We start from the raw sequence: 18,068 nt of genomic DNA on the forward strand, positions 1-18,068 counted from the left end.
ATTCTCCTGACTCAGCCTCCCGAGTAGCTGGGACTACAGGCACCCGCCACCTCGCCCGGCTAATTTTTTGTATTTTTTAGTAGAGACGGAGTTTCACCGTGTTAGCCAGGATGGTCTCGATCTCCTGACCTTGTGATCCGCCCGCCTCAGCCTCCCAAAGTGCTGGGATTACAGGCTTGAGCCACCGTGCCCGGCCAAATTGTATTTTTTTAATGATGTGGAGAATTGATCTCCTTTGAAATTTAGATGTGAATAGTATGTAAATATTTGGGATGGTATTAAAATTAAAAATGAAAAAAATATTAAGGGGTATTGATGTTGAAATAGCCCTTTTGGTTAGAATCTACTTGTTTCAATATGTTACTCATTGATACTAGTGAAACTTGTGCTGTTACTGTGTTAGGGCACCCTAATTCAAAACATATTGTTTGACTCTTTGTCCTTCACTTAGTAATTTTATCTATGCTCTGAACTAACACATCAATGAAACATCCTCATCTGTTTTTATAAATAACTGGAAAAGACGTTGCCTTATTGCAGAATCACTTTACTGTCCCTGTGAAATATCAACTTCTATCACTTTGACTTTCCCTGTGAAATATCAGCTCCTAACACAGCATTCATCTTATACTTTAGATGATTATAAGTATTTGTAATAATAGCAGTAAAGAGTTGCTTTGTTACATTTGATACACCAAACTAATAAACAGATGAATATTAATTTTTGTGTTGGAACGAATTTAGAAGTGCATTAGCTTGTTGCATGTTAATATGTTACTGATTTTAAAAGTATATATTCATATTTCTGACATCTGTTACAAACACTTAGAACATGCTTTTCCACTTGCCATTTTAGCATCGAAGTGCTACTTCTAAAAGCATGGAAGTGAGCATTCTATAACATATCCTTGTTTGTTTTAATTTTATATGATTTTCCCCAACTCTGAGTAAAACCAATAATCAGTGTTATGTACCACACCTATCCTGTGACTGTGCATAGTGCTTGGTACAACATTGACTCAATTTTTATGAGCTGTAAGGACTACTGAAATTACGGACATATTTTTCATTGTAGGACTAGAGGTCTTGTTTTGGACATGGTTGATGTCAAGCAGATGCATTTACCTGAGTAATAGACAATGATCTTGAAAAAGACCCACAGTGTACATGACCCATTCTTATATTTCCTTATTGTTATCTGAGATATTAACTTTGTTATTGTTTAGCTGTCTTTTGGCCCTTTCGTTTATTTTACTTATTTATTTATTTTTTTGGGATGGAGTCTCCCTCTGTCACCCAGGCTGGAGGGCAGTGGCGCCATCTTGGCTCACCGCAGCCCCCGTCTCCCAGGTTCAAGAAATTCTCCTGCCTCAGCCTCGTGAGTAGCTGGGATTATAGGCATGAGCCACCACGCCTGGCTAATTTTTTTTTGTATTTTTAGTAGAGACGGGGTTTCACCATATTGGCCAGGCTGGTCTCGAACTCCTGACCTTGTGATCTGCCCACCTCGGCCTCCCAAAGTGCTGGGATTACAGGCGTGAGCCACCTGTGCTCGGCCTGGCTCTTTCATGTAAGAGAGTATTTCTGTGTTTTAGAGTTTTGTGTCAGGATTTGACAGTTGTTACTAATCATAGTGGCCACTAATACCTCCTTGAGATTTCCTCACACATTCAGTTTTTTTGCAGTTGTTCCATCTAGTAGAATATGATGGCTTTCACAGAAGTACTGCAAAGTGGACCTATAATTTCCTTCAGCTATTAAGAGCTTCCCAGAGATAATAGACTACTCAGTCTCATCATAGACTTTTGGTTTTTCAAGAATTTTAAATGGTGATATCTGTCCTCAGATAAAACCATTTTATCCCATGACATTTCTTTACTGTCATGGCTCAAGCTATACCACAACTGTTTCTGATATGTGCTATCCTGTTTTGACAGTGGCTCCGTAATTAACCTTTATACTCCTTCTTAAGAATTTTATTTTAGAATTTGAACTTTTTAAACTCTAGGTTCTATAATCGTTGAAGTTCAAGTTGGGCTGTAAATGTTGAGGCCATTTTCAACCCACTTTGACCTTTGGAGTTCTCTTCTGAATGGTTAAGCTCCCACCCCCGATGACCTTTTATATTGCAGATATTTTCCATAAATGCTGACAATAAGCTTATAAGCAGTTTTATATTAGTTTGAGCAGGAGAAAGCCCTTGTGTTTTATTGACCTCATCTTTCTAAAAGAGTTATTTTTTTCTCTTGGAGACTTAGGACTGCATATTCTACATATTATCCCTGTATATCCTCAGTCCAAATCTTTAGTAGTTGAGTCCTTAAAAGTATATACACCTGTAAGCAAATTTAGACCAGTGTAATGCCACACACATACTTAAATGAAGTTAGATGTTCAGGGTTCGCAGTCACATGTTTTAAAAGCATAAAGTAGCTCACGCAAATGATATTTCTTGTGGCTACCAAACTAATAAACTAATCAGAATATCCTTACATCTACACATCAGGAAATCTCCCTGGTGCTTGTTTATTATTATTATTATTTTGTTTTCTTTTACGGCAATACTAGAAGCTTAGCTTGGTTTAGGACTCCTAAAGCAATGTTTTGCAAATCTGTCCTGAGCTAAACATACAAGACCTTGTGGATATTATTAAATGTGTAGGATGTTATTTTTATTCCTTTACCTATGGTGAATAATTTTAACTATTAACAGAAAATGTAAACAGTTTATTATAACCTGGGTAAATACCCAAAGTAACCGTGGAAGAGAGAGTAGCATTCTTGAAACAGAATCCTGTATTTTACACTAATGATTGGTACAACATAGCATTTCTTATATTCTTAGGTCAATTAGTCGGTGATTCATTCAGCAAAGTTTACTGAGTGCCAGACATTGTGCTAGTCATGATTTTTAATTCTATTACGATTATTTCTTTGGAGAAATTTTGTATGAAAAATGTAACATTTAGTAAGAAAGGCTTATGGGTTTTTGTGGTGACTAATAATTCTTTATTTATATTTACTAACTTAATATTGATGTCATTTAAGGTCTCGTTCAACCCTTGGACACTCCAGATCTCACTGGAGCCAGGGTTCAAGTTCTCATGCAAGTCGGCCACAGGAGCCACGGAACCGCAGTAGGATTTCTACTGTTATACAGCCCTTGAGGCAGAATGCAGCAGAAGTTGTGGACCTTACCGTTGATGAAGATGGTAAATTGAAGTAGTAACAGTAGAAAATTATAAAAGGAGTTTGATAAAAGGAAATCTTTTAATATGCTAGAAACCCCTTCTGCTTACTGGTAATGTATTATTAAACTACAGGGAAATTGTCAGATTTTTAAATCTCAAGTTTTTAATTGATATAATATCCTACGCTTGTAAATTTACATAAAATTCTTTGTGGTTATTATTTCAATACTTGCTAGCTATTTTCTCAGAAAAAAATATTTTTACAAATGGTAGTTTGAGGTTAGCTCAAACTAGTTTAGTTTGATTTGTAATATGATTGTCTTTAACTTGCCATGAAAAAGTAGAAGCAGCACTTTTTAAATATAAACACAAAAGCAGTATAACTGAATTTTAAATGACTAATACTGGCTATTTGAAATGTCTAATTTTACTTTTAAAAGTTATGTTATCCTTCAATATTATTGATACCTTTTTGTGCTGCTCATTTTTTGTATTGTATTTTGGCTTACAGCTGTACCCAAGTAACTGAGGAAACAAAACCAGAGTTGGAATACAGACGTTAGGAAAAGTGGTGGGATTTATGAATATATGAATGAATACATATGCGAATTTGCCCGCATATTAAGAATCATCTTGAGGTATTATTAGTTATATCTTAGGAAATGGTCAGTCATAATTTCCCAAAAGGAAAATGATAAGCCATATATGAGTTTGTTAGGTTTGGGAGTTAGCTATAAGTTGGGCAAAGAATATATCAGGTAGGTCGAAAGAGTTGGAGGCCATATGCAATCAGCTCTTCTATGGGCTATTTGCAGTTTTGGTGGTCTTAACTTTCAGAGTATCAGTACTCAGTTGTTTATGAAGAGATAAACAACTGTTTGCCTTTCATTCAACAGTCTCTTTGTTTTTGTTTTGAAACACCATAAATTATCTGTAAGACAGTGGTTAATGTAATAGGGATTAATTAATGATGAGAGTTAATTAAATATAGGGTGACTATTTTGGAAACTTTCTGTTTGTGTTCCAATGTGACACCTGCTAGCCGGTAAGTAGGAGAAGGTGATAGAGTAGCCTTTTCCACATTACCAGAATTTATGCTTTGCTGGGTTAAAAGTATTCCAGTGATCAGTAGATGCTCCCTTTCCCCCACTAGTTTTTCTCAGTGGAAGGCTTCTTCTCTCTTATTAAAAATAAATCCAAAACTAAGTGCATCAGACCAGTGGTTCTCAAATAGGGGCAGTTTTCTGCCCCAAGTGATATTTGGCAATGTCTGCAGACATTTTTGGTTTTCACAGTTAGGGGAGGTTGCTACTGACATCTGATGGATAGAGACCATGGTTGTCGCTAAACATTGTACAGTTCACAGTGCGCATCTCCTCGCCAACGAACAAAATATTGTCTAGCCCAAAATGTTAGTATTGCCAAGGTTGAGAAACACTAGTTAAACTATTTACAAATAAACAGAAGTTCTTTTCCCCCTTTTTTATGTACAAGCAATTTGCATATACATTTGGACACACCCTCATTCAAAGTGTCCCATATAGACTCACAGTTACTATTTGTGCCTAAGGAATTAGCTTACCATACTGTATTGTATAGAAAGTCAACCCTCTCATTCCATAGCACATTAAGAGACTCCCTTATTTTCAGATTTAATTGTTGTGACTATGCTTTGGATGGATTTACTCCCATTGTTCTCAATTTTAAGCAACCATTTTAAACTTGGTTCTTTGAAACTTACTTGTAAGTTGAAGTCTACCTGAAATTTCTTTTACTTTCTGATGGAAAAATGTTAATTTTTATTAGAAAGCACTGGTGAATATTAATATTTACAAAATTTTCTTTGGAAAACATATAAAAGGCATGGAAAGAAGATTAAAACATATTAGAAATCATAGCTAATGTTAAGTGATTGCTGTCTGTAAAGCATCATACAAAGTATGTGATCTCAGTTCATCCTAATGACAGTTCTGTTAAGAAATTCTGATACTTTCCCAGTTCTACAGATGAGGAAATGGAGAATAGTTAAGTAACTTATTTATATTCATACTGTCAGTGGTGAAATCAGTATTGCTATCCAGGCAGTCTTACCCTAGAATCCATATTGTGCCAGACACATTATGGTTTGTAACTCTATTCTGACAGCTTGTGATCATGTGTATGTGCATAGCAAGGAACTTTTACTTTCCTTTTACTCTTCTTTGTTATAGATCAGACAACTTATTTAGAAGCTACCTGAAAAACTATTAAATTACCTAAATTATTGAAATATGCATATCAGTGTTGAATTTTTAAAAATGTAGTCATATTTTGTTAACATGTCAGTTTGATATTGCAGTTTAGCTTTATGAAAGCTTGCTTTACCGTATGTTATTAGAGAGCTTGTATTTTTAAAGTTTTGTTATTTAATAATTATAAATACTTTAGCTTAGATTAAAATATAACCCTTTATCTAATTTGTTTTGAAATGCTAAGTTGACGTTTTGTATTTTGTAGAACCTACTGTAGTACCAACCACTTCTGCAAGAATGGAATCACAAGCTACTAGCGCTTCCATTAACAATTCAAATCCATCTACCTCTGAGCAGGCCTCTGATACTGCTTCAGCTGTCACCAGTAGCCAACCTTCCACAGTGTCAGAGACTTCAGCTACTCTTACAAGCAATAGTACCACTGGCACTTCTATAGGAGGTATGTAAAAAAAGTGGGGGAGGGGAGACTTTTTGTCATTACTTTTGTTAGGGAAAATATTATTGTTTTTAAGTCTAAGATTTTAGCTATGTTAATAAGTGGGTATTCTTATGTTATAGTAAACTTCGTATGTTATCAAGGTAGTCTTTACTATAATTAGGCTGATTTCATATTTGAGTTTGTATGCTATATGTGACCAGAGTATTATACCTCAAATAAGAGAGCTTGGGGAGAAGTAAGTGGCTGACACCAAAAGCATGAGCAACAAAACCAAAAGTAGATAAGTTGAACTTCATCAAAATTTAAAACTTTCGTGCATTAAAGGACGCTATCAAGATAGTGAAAGACAGCCTACAGAATGGGGGAAAGAAAAATATTGCAAATCCTATATCTGATAAGCACTTTAGAAACCAGAATCTACAAAGCACTCTTAAAACAGCCCAACAGGCTGGGTGTGGTGGCTCATGCTTGTAATTCCAGTATTTGGGAGGTTGAGGCAGGAGGATCACTTGAGGACAGGAGTTCGAGACCAGCCTGGCCAACATGGTGAAACCCTATCTCTATTTATATTTAAAAAATAAAAAGTAAACACAAACAAAAAGCCCCAACCTAACAGAAAGACAACCCAATTTTAAAATGAGGCAGGATTTGAATAGATATTTCTGAAGAAGTTATACAAATGACCGAGAAGCACAAGGTGCTCAACATCACTAATCGTTAGGGAAATGCAAATGAAAACCCCAATGAGATACCACTTTGCACCCCACTAGTGTGTCTATAATTACAACACAAACAAAAATACAAAATCACCAGTCTTGGCAAGGACGCAGAGAAATTGGAACCCTTGTGAATTGCTGGTAGGAATGCAAAATGGTGCAACTGCTGAGGAAAACACTTTGATGGTTCCTCAGAAAGTTAAATGGAGTTACCGTTGGATGCACTAAGTCCACTCCTTAGGTATCTTCCCAAAATAATTGAGAATGAGCATGGGAGTTTTTAAAATTTTGATGATGTCCATTTTCTGGGGTTTTTTGGTTATTGTTTCTTTTGGTGTCATATCTAAGAAACCATTGCCTAATCCAGGGTTACAAATATTTATTCCGGAGTTTTCTTTACAGTTTTAGTTCTTATCTCAAGATAGTTCTTATGTTTCAATTAGCAGTGATATCTCTGGCTCTCTCTCGTATCATTTGTTTAACTGAGACTTAAACTAGCTTTATTTCATTTTTGGATAATGGTACAGAGCTAGGAACTTGCTAACTGCTTACCACTAGGGACACTGTAGACCCTGTAGCTTGTGGATTGACTAAATCACCATTAATAATGAAACCATCTTATATTTTCTATCACTTTTTGCTTTTAATAGTGTCTCATTTAATTCTTTTAATATTCATGTAATTTACATCTAACAGATTAGAAAACTACGTGTGGCTGGATCAGGAAGTACTCTCTCCTCTGGAAAACTGAGGGCAGAACTAAGAAACATTCTCAAAGAGATTTCCCAGGAGTGTCTTTTTTGTTTTTTTGGCCCAGGCTAGTCTTGAAGTTCCAGACTCAGGTGATCTTCCTCCCTCAGCCTCCCAAGTAGCTAGGACTACAGGTGTGAACCTCTGTGCCCAGTAGGGGTGTCTTTTAAGTACATTCTCTGAAAAAATGTAGGCAGAAATGAAATGGGCTTTTATTTCATTTGTTGAGTACATACTCTTCACTTAGCTTGTTACTTGGGTATCTTATATGATATTGTATATATTTTAACTCTTAAAAAAAAAAAAATCCTTGACGTGGTGAGACTCCCACCTGTAATCCCAGCTCTTTGGGAGGCCAGGGCAGGCGGATCACTTGAGCCCAGGAGTTTGAGACCAGCCTACACAACATGGTGAAACCTTGTCTCCTTTGAAAAAAAGAAAACAAAAGCAAACAAACAAACAAAAAAAGAAAATTGCAGAAATTAGCGAGGCGTGGTGACACACACCCGTAGTCCCAGCTACTCAGAGACTGAGTCAGGAGTATATCATGTGATCCTGAGAAGTCAAGGCTGCAGTGATCCTCGATGGCACTACTGCACTCCAGCCCGGCTGACAGAGCAAGACCCTGTTTCAAAAAGTAAAAAAGTTATTGATGTTGGCATTTCTCTTACCATTTCAGACATGAAGAAACCTGAGAAGTTAAGTACCTTGACAAAACTGTAATAATCTTTGAGGCAGGGATTTGACTTCTCATTGACGCCTGTCTCCTGTTATAGCTTTATGTAGCATTATTCTTTTTTTTTTTTTTTCTGTGAGACAGGGTCTGACTCTGTTGCCCAGGTCCGTGTGCAGTGGTGCAATCTTGGCTCACTGCAGTCTCCGCCTCCCAGGCTCAAGTGATCCTCCCGACTAGCTGGGGGACCACAGGCATGCACCACCACGCCCGGCTAATTTTTGTAATTTTGTAGAGATGGGAGGTTTTGCCATGTTGCCATGTTGCCCACTCTGGCCTCAGTCTCCTGGGCTCGAACGATCCACCTGCCTCAGCCTCCAGAAGTGCTGGGATTACAGGTGTGAGCTACCACACTTGGTCTGTCTGTAGCATTATTCTTACATACATTTTATGTGATACAGTCCCAACTTTATTTCAGAATAGTCTGAAAACTTTTATATGTAAATCCTTGTTCATTTACAAATCAGATTTAATTTCTGAGCATCTTGGCTACAGTCCTAAATGGGTCTCTCTTAAGGTCCATTTCCTTCCAGGACACTATGGAACATTAGTTCAATTATTTTCTCCACCACCTGTTCTTATCTTGTACCTCTTTGAATATTTCCAACCCTCACATTCAAGCCATCTAGCTTCACACTTATCCAAGTTCCTCCATAAATTTATGGTTTCTAATCCTGGGCTTTCTATAGGAAATCTTGATCAGATATCTTGGTCAGTTCCCTTTCCTTCCACTAAATGCCTATTTCAAAACACTCTCCTTTTCCTCAAGGTTTTCATTCCCCAGGGGAAATTTTAAAAAATGAATAAATGGAAGTTCTTAAGCATGAACTCCTGCAACTTCCAACGCCTCCATATAAACTTTTGTGGCTCTCTACCTGACCTCTACTAATTCCCAGTCTCCTAACTCCTTCCTGTCCCTTCCAGTTCCTTTATCTGTGCTCTACCTCTTATCCTTTCCTTTGTCCTTAACCTTGCTTCAACAGTTATCTTCCCTGTGTCTTCAGCATCTTCTCTGGTTTCATTTCCTTAGTACATGCGCATGTACACTTGTGTTATGTCTATGTACATTTAAGTGTATTTTTGTCACACTAAACTCTTTCCTCTAATGGGCTTCTGACTCCTTTCATAATGAATAAACATGATCTTATAAAATCTGACAATAGTCTCCTTTTCATAATTCGTTTTCTTCCCAGGACTGTGTTCTCATCCTTCTCACTAGCCCATTTCATTACTGTAAGTGTTGTCACCTATCACTAGTATGCTGATGACTCTCTCTTCTGTGTTTTTGACCACTGTGTTTGTTTTAAACGTCTTTTTTTTTTTTTTTTTTTTCGTGACAAGGTCTTGCTTTGTCACGTAGGCTGGAGTACAGGCTCACTGCAGGCTCCATTTTCCAGGCTCAAGTGATCCTCCTGCATCAGCCCCACAAGTAGCCCCAGAAGTAGACTACACTTCACCACACCTGGTCAATTTATGTATTTTTTGTAGAGATAGAGTTTTGCCATGTTGCCCAGGCTGGTCTTAAACTCTTGGACTCAAGCAATTCACTTGCCTCAGCTTTCCAAAGTGCTGGGATTACAAGCGTGAGCCACCATGCCTGGCCATTTTAGACTTTCATATCCAGTTGCTTCTTGGACATCTGTCCTGGACCATTCTGCAGTCAGTTCAAACTCAGTGTGCCACAAACAGCTCATTATCTGCCTGACCTCTCCATGTGGTCCTTGTGTTATGCATACATGATATCCTATATATTTATTTGTTTAACACATATTTATTGATTGCACACTATATGTCAAGCACTGTTCTAGGTAGTGGGAACAAAACAGATAAATTTTTGTTCTAACAGAGCTTACACTCTAGTGGATAACAATAGCTAACATTTGTTGAGCCTATAATGTTGGCCGGTGGATTTACCTATAATAACTGAGTTTTGCAGTAACCAATGAGGGAGATTTTATTACTCTTCTCATTCTACAGGTGAAATAACATATCCAAGATTATATGATAGTGGAGCAAGAGTTCAAACCTAGGCAATCTGGCGTGGCACCTCTCCTTTTCGCCTTTATGCCAAGATTTCTCAACCTTGGCACTATTGTTGACTTTGGGCCAGATAGTTCTTACAGTGGGAGGTGGGGAAGGACTGTGCGTTACAGGATATTTAGCAGCATCCTTGGTTTCTAGCCTCGAAATTCCAGTAACATCACCTCCCCTCCGATTGTGACAACCAAAAATGTCTCCAGGCGTTGCCAGATATTGGGGGCAGCATTGCTTTATGCTATGCTAGAACCCAGTGCTTCTGTTCTAATATTGGTTGATTTATATCCTAAATTGTCTCCATGCTTGATGATGAGCTCCTTAAGGGCCAAAGAGCAAGTGTTTCTCTTCTTGGTACTTAGCTACATGATTGCATGCTGCTTTTCCCTTGTGAATTTAACTTAAATATAGAAAGCGCTTATTGAGCCACCTACATTGTGCAAGCAAGTTTCTGGTTGCTAAAGATAAAAACAGCAAAGGCAGACCTTACTGTAAGTTATGTTAAAGGCTAGGACTTTTCATTTTCACCGTTGTATTATCCAGTGCCTTTTGTAGATCTTTTTGTTCGTTTGTTTGCTTGTTTGTTTGTTTTTTGAGACGGAGTCTCGCTGTGTCACCCAGGCTGGAGGGCAGTGGCACCATCTCGGCTCACTGCAAACTCTGCCTCCCGGGTTCACACCATTCACCTGCCTCAGCCTCCCGAGTGGCTGGGATTACAGGCGCCCGCCACCATGCCTGACTAATTTTTGTATTTTTAGTAGAGATGGGGTTTCACCGTGTTAGCCAGGATGGTCTCAATCTCCTGACGTCGTGATCCGCCCGCCTCCGCCTCACAAAGTGGTGGGATTACAGACATGAGCCACCAAGTCCGGCCCCTTTTGTAGATCTTTTACCACGATTTTATTGTGTGTAAGACTGTTGAATGAATGATTAAAGTCATGTCTGCATCTCGGTAATCTTGCTAGAGTTACTGAAGGCACTCCTAGGAAGCACTTTAACTAAATTATTGTCACTGGGCTGTGGAGTTAATTTCCCTGATGCAGGTTCATGATTGTCTCATTTTTGGTGGGCCCTCTATGGGTTTATTATAATAGAAAAGGAAGTGTTTTATTTACTGAATCGTATGTCTTTGTATTTTACCTCTAATTTATGGCAATTTAATTTGGGTAGTAACTCTTGAATGAGAGGCTAATTGGTTGTCTTTACTTTCGGATGCAAGCCTATTTGAGAAACAAGGAGGTTCTGGACTATAGGAAAATAGACAATTTAATTGGAAGCCAAATCTGTTGCCTAGGAAGTAAAGCTAAAAGGTCAGTCTTTTTTTTGAAGCCATACTGTTAATGATTTTACACCTTAAGTATGTGTTCAGCCTTAAATACATTATAGTCATTGTGCTTCCTCTTCTCTCAATCTGATTTTTATATTCAAAATGCTCAAAGGTAAAAGATGACAAGCTATTTCTGAACAGATGTGTGTCATATCCATCAGTTTAGTGATGGTTATAAACTCATACCCTGACTTTTTGAGTCACACGTAATCCTCAGGTAACTTGGTTTGTAAAATTGGTGTCAGAGTTGGAAGGAACCATGAAGGTAATTTAGTGTATCCCAGTGAGTGAGCTTAGTGTCTCGAAGGTTTTCAACCTTTTTTCCTGATGTAATACACAATAAATAATATTGACTTGTATAACACTTTTACATAGGGACTAAGATAAAACCCTGAAAATGCTGTAGCAAGTAAAGCTACTGTAATAATGAATAATTGCTATACATATTGTAATTTATAGGAAACAGTTACTTAATGTTGGGTTCAGCATAGCCCTAAGACACTGTTGATCACGGTCAGTTCCGGATAGGCTAGTTTTAACACTGTCCAGGTTATTCAACACATTTGGAATACAAGTGAATGAAAGTAACATAATTATAGAACTGAATTTGGAACTGCTATTATTTGTTTTAAAAAGTAGATAATTTGTTGTCTTTGTTATTATTACAAATTACAATATTTAACATAATTCTCAGGGCAATTAGAGGTTAGTGACAGTTTGTATTTTTCTTCCGTCCAAGGTCACAGACCCGTGAATTCGAGTTCCCAGGTTAAGAACCTTTACAAAAGGGTTGGGAGATTAGCCCCCATAGGCCAGACTAGGAACTTGGAAAAAACGAATATACAGAAATTTAGATTAGAGCTACTGGGTAACAGAGGTTAGAGCACAGACCTTGAAGAGATGAGAATCAGAAAAGGCAGGATAGGACATGTAAGAGAGGGCAGAGCCAGGAGAATTTTAGGGAAATTTGCTGGAATCTTATCAAGCAGTCTGAAGCACCCCCCTACCCGGGTTCATTTATGTGAGCCCATAATTCCCTTTATTGTTTAAGCTGTTTTGGTTGGATTTTTATTTTATTTGTAAATAAGCAGAAGATTCCTAATTGATATATTGGCCCAGAAGAGATTAGCTAGGTACTTTGAGCCACATAGGAGCAAGGTATCCCTACTCTTGGGTACTCCAAAATCAAGGCTAGGACAGTAATGTTCCAGAATTCTAAGGATTCTGAGGAGATGCCTCAGAATCAAAGTGGGGGTTTAAGGGTGGCAGCAGGGCAAGGATTTGGCTTTAGGCTCTTCACTCTTATAATTTAATCAGAGGCTTCAGTTTTTTAAAATCTCTTTTATATAGTTTCCATATAATATTTAGTTTGAGGAAAAGTTTTTGGGTTTTAAATGAGTTTGAAACACTGACACAGACTTTCAGGGGATACTTTTGCAGTTCTTCTGTCATAGAAGAACATACCTTCAAAATAACTGGGCATGTGGCAGAGAGCATAATCAGGACTCGTGTTTTATATCAAGACGTGTATCTTCTAACAACCGTACAAGGCAATTTTATTACCACATTTTATAGATGAAAAGGAGATTAAATAACTTTTCTAAGGTCACATTGCTAAAGAAAGGTCCCAGATGAGAACCCAGATTCATTTGACTCCATGCTTCTTTCCCCACGATGTGACACTAAGTCACTAGATTATTATAAAGCACATTTTATTTTCCAAGTATTAGAGTCTGATCATTTCTTATATTCTATTGTATAGCATCAAAAGGAAGGAAAAAGGATTCTGGTCCAGACATGGTGGCTTACGCCTGTAATCTAAGCACTTTGGGATGCCACGGTGGGCGGATCACCTGAGCTCAGGAAGGAGCTCGAGGCCAGCCTGGGCAATGTGGCAAAATCTCATCTCTACAAAAAAATACAAAAATTAGCTGGGCATGGTGCTTTGTGGCTATGGCCCCAGCTACTTAGGAGGCTGAGGCAGGAGAACCTGTTGAGCCTGGGAGGTGGAGGTTGCAGTGAGCCAAGATCGAGCCACTGTACTCCAGCCTAGGTGACAGAGTGAGACCCAGTCTTTAAAAAAAAAAAAAAAAAAAAAAAAAAAGGTTGGCGGATAGAGAGACTCAGCCAGGTACACTCTGACTTGGGTGGCTGTGTCTTAAGAAGGTGAGATTTTAAGAAGTACATGGCTGTCTGCATTATTTAGGAATGATTTATGATGTTAGGGGTTCATGGAGCTCAGGGGAAGAGCATTTGCTTTGTAGCATATAGTGGAAGAACTCGTGGTATTTTTAAACTTTTAAAATGCAATTTTACTTGTAAGAAATCATTTGTTACGCCCTAGGAAAACATGATCTATTGCCATACTTACACATCACAGTAAATATGAGCCTCCTGAAAAATTTAGTTTCAGGAAAATCCCAATGAAGACCACTACCTAAAATCATATGATGTATATGTTAAGAATGTGGCACTATTGGCTGGGTGTGGTGGCTCATGCCTGTAATCCCAGCACTTTGGGAGGCCAAGGCGGGTGGATCACCTGAGGTTGGGAGTTCAAGACCGGCCTGACCAACATGGAGAAACCCCATCTGTACTAAAAATACAAAATTAGCCAGAGGGCGTGGTGGCACATGCCTGTAATCCCAGCTACTCAGGAGGCTGAGGCAGAAGAATCACTTGAACCCGGGAAGTGGAGGTTGCAGTGTGCGGAGATTGTGCAACTGCCCTCCAGCCTCAGTGACAGGGTGAGACTTCATCTAAAAAAAAAAAAAAAAGAATGTGGCACTATCACATTATTTACGGAGATTTGAATTTACTAAACATTTCTTTAAACATTTATTAATTATTTATACCCCATACTTATTTTTTTACACAGTGATATTTCATGATTTGATTATTCTGTGCATTTTTTTCTGTTTCAAGATGACTCAAGGAGAACTACATCTAGTGCTGTAACGGAAACTGGCCCTCCTGCAATGCCAAGGTTACCTTCCTGCTGTCCCCAGCACTCACCATGTGGAGGGTCGTCACAGAACCACCATGCATTAGGACATCCTCATACAAGTTGCTTTCAGCAGCATGGTCACCATTTTCAACATCATCACCACCACCACCATACTCCCCACCCAGCTGTCCCAGTTTCTCCCTCCTTTAGTGATCCTGCTTGCCCTGTGGAAAGACCTCCACAAGTACAAGCACCTTGTGGAGCAAATAGTAGTTCTGGTACCAGCTATCATGAACAGGTATGTGGAATTTGAGTCAGTCTTTCTTTCCTGCCTCCCTTGTCTCTCCCTCTTGCCTCCCATTTCTCTTTCTCTCTCCTTCTCCCTTTTCTCTCTCTCCCTCTTCCCTCATTTCTGTCTCTCTTCCCTCCCTGCATTTCTCTCCCTGCTTTCTTCCCTCCCTCCCTCCGTTCCTCTTTTTCTTTTTAACTCCTTCCCCTTCTTCCTCTGTTTCCTTTCTCTCTTTCCCTCCTTCCTTCCCTCTCTTTCTCTCCTTCCTTTCCTCTCTTCCCTTTCCTCTTCCCCTTCGTTCCCTCCCTTTCCTTTCTTCTTTCCCTTCCCCTTTTTCCTGTTTTAGATGACTGGAAAACCCAGCATGAGGTAGTAATTACTTGAGTTAAAACCAACCCACCTTTCTTTTTTAGTTGTGGTGGCTTCAGGAGGAGAAAAAACCCCTAGGGATAGATTTTATACACTGAATTAGTCACATTCTTACATTCAAAAATGGCCTAATTTTGTGGTCTGTGATTTCTTTTTAATTAAGTCTCTGGGATTTTCAGATGGACTGAATTATTACAACTAATTGAACGGACCAGGGATGTAGGTAATCAAAACTGATACATAATCTAAAAATCACTATTTTTTTTTTATTCTGGAATGGTTTTTGATGTTTTTAGTTAAATACAGTTGAATCTGATCTTTGGGATCTTATTTTAAACAAATTGTTGAAACTCTAGTGTTAGGCTAATTCATGAAAAATTGGAAAATTCTCCCAGTTTTTCCCCTTTTACCTCCTACTCTAGAGTTCACTATAACCTTCACTCATCTAGAAATAAACAGCCTTCTCACATGCAGACCTGTAGCATGTTTTCTCAGGAGCAGATGAGGTTTTCAGTTTATGGAGAATCAAAATGTCAGCAAAAAATTATAATTAAATTAGTTGGTATTATTAGTGAGTTCGCAAAATGTCAAATAATATTAAGTTAGTATTGGCGATCACATGGAGTAAAAGAAGTCAAATGTTCCATGCCCCTTTAACTTTTGTTATGTCACTTCCATGTACGATTGTAATACAAGTGTGGGTGTTGCAAATCGGGAGGCTGAGGAAGGAGAATCGCTTGAACCCGGGAGATGGAGGTTGCAGTGAGCCAAGATCACACCATTGCACTCCAGCCTGGGTGACAGAGTGAGATGCCATCTCAAAAAACAAAAACAAAAACAAATAAATAACAAAACAAAACAAAAAATGTAATTTCAGAGAAAAGTTGTAATTTTGACATACAATATTCCAGGAAAAAAGTGCTGCAAAAAAAGTCAAAGAGGCCGGCATGGTGGCTCACGCCTGTAATCCCAGCACTTTGGGAGGCCAAGGCAAGTGGATCACCTGAGGTCAGGAGTTCAAGAGCAGCCTGGCCAACATGGTGAAACCCCGTTTCTACTAAAAATACAAAAATTAACTGGGTGTGGTGGCGTGTACCTGTAGTCCTAGCTACTTGGAAGGCTGAGGCAGGAGAATCACTTTAACCTTAGAGGTAGAGGTTGCAGTGAGCCAAGATCACGCCACTGCACTCCAGCCTGGGCAACAGAGCAAGACTGCGAAGTTGTTGTTTTTTGTTTTGTTTTTGTTTTTTTGAAACGGAATCTCACTCTTCTTGCCTAGGATTACAGGCATTAAGCCACCGTGCCCGGCCAAGCTACTGCTTTTCTATGTCACCTGACCTTTCCTAAAGTACTTGCCTCATCTTTTAAAATTTTGATGGTATGTCTTCTGGGTCTGACGGATTAAAAATAATTAATAGGGACTGGGCGCAGTGGCTCATGCCTGTAATCCCAGCACTCTGGGAGGCCAAAGTGGGTGGATCACGAGATCAGGAGTTCGAGAGCAGTCTGACCAACATGGTGAAACCCCATGTCTACTAAAAATACAAAAATTAGCCGGGCGTGGTGGCACATGCCTGTAATCCCAGGTATTCGGGAGGCTGAGGCATTAGAATCGCTTGAATCTGGGAGGTGGAGGTTGCAGTGAGCTGAGATCACACCATTGCACTCCAGCCTGGGCGACAGAACAAGACTCCGTCTCAAAAAAAAAAAAAAAAAAAAAAAAAAAGGATAGGTATTCAGCTGCTATTATCAAGAGGAAGTTTGAATTGAGTAGAAAATATAATTAAAGAGATTTTAGATGTTACTTTGGTTTTGGTAACATTTCTGGGTATTAACGGATGGTCCAGATTTGTCCTATCTCTTGGGAATGAGGGCGCATCAAGAAAAATTTTCCAGTGGATTGAAGGAAAGGATCTGCTTGAAAGTATAACTTTCTTTTGCTATAATTTGGTTACAAAATGCTTCATAAGTATTGTAGGAAAATGGTGAAGAGGTGGGTCTACCAGCTTTTCCTACTTTAAAGAGCTGCCAAAAGTCTCATTTGCAGAATATTTTGTTATTAATAAAATAATACAGCTAGTTTGAGACATCAATTATGTATACAATGTTTTATTTCAGCTTGAGTTAATTATAGGTAGGATCTCTTTTACAGTTCTGTTTGGTGTAAAATAAATATAACCCATTTACCCATCTATAAGTATTAGTAGAAGTATTTGGACTGCAAACAAAACTTGAGAAGAATCAGCAGGATCCCAGGCATTCGGTGGTGATAATGGGTTTGAAGGTAAAGAGAGTGAGATTTTTGAAGACAACAAGACTCATATCAATGTTTATAGGACTTTAAATTAATCACATGCTCATAAAATAACCTCATATAGTCTTCACTTTAGACCTATTTGGGCACAGCAGAAAGTAGAGGAGCAGAAGAAGCAAACAAAACCTGAGATTTATGATTTTGTAGATATCTTATGATTGAGTGCCAGATTGTGCATAGTCAAAGAAAAATTAGACCTACAGACCGAGAAGATGCAGTAGTCATGTAGATAATCCTCACTGCTTTCTTTGATATGATATGGTTTTCATCCCTACCCACCCCTGCCACACACCCCTCCACCCCCCAACCTCACCCCACCCCACCCCACCCCACCTCCTGCTTTTTGTTTTGTTTTGTTTTTTGTTTTTAAGAGAGGGTCTTGCCTTGTGTCTCAGGCTGTCCTAAAATTCCTGGGCTCAAGTAATCCTCCTGCCCCAGACTTCCAATTAGCCGGGACTACAGGCATGTACCACCGTGCCTAGTAGTTTATTAGTGGGATGTGTCATTTATAATCTACGTAAGCCAATTATTATGTCCCATCACTATACTCATCTTGCTTACCCTTGATTGTCTTTCGAGAATAAGAGTTGAATGAACTGTTGGAATTGTGAAGAAGAGGGTTCTCATTACTGTTTTTTTCCCTTTATTCTTTAATGTTAACCCTCAGTTTCTTCTAGGAATTACTTTACTCTGGGAATGTTCTTAAT

General features: G+C 38.6%; 1 protein-coding gene across 5 annotated transcripts in view; it reads left to right on the top strand.

The window, feature by feature from the left end:
* Window positions 1–18,068, top strand: part of RNF111 (ring finger protein 111) — a 117,345-nt gene that overhangs the window by 72,751 nt on the left and 26,526 nt on the right. For all 5 annotated transcript variants that reach the window (XM_011983189.1, XM_011983186.1, XM_011983188.1 and 2 more), the window contains 3 exons: window positions 3,049–3,212; window positions 5,688–5,882; window positions 14,368–14,687. In XM_011983189.1, coding sequence (XP_011838579.1) covers window positions 3,049–3,212; window positions 5,688–5,882; window positions 14,368–14,687 — 679 coding nt within the window. The remainder of the gene's footprint in view (window positions 1–3,048; window positions 3,213–5,687; window positions 5,883–14,367; window positions 14,688–18,068) is intronic.

This window comes from Mandrillus leucophaeus, unplaced genomic scaffold (assembly GCF_000951045.1).
Source record: "Mandrillus leucophaeus isolate KB7577 unplaced genomic scaffold, Mleu.le_1.0 Scaffold247, whole genome shotgun sequence".
NCBI classification, from domain to species: domain Eukaryota; kingdom Metazoa; phylum Chordata; class Mammalia; order Primates; family Cercopithecidae; genus Mandrillus; species Mandrillus leucophaeus.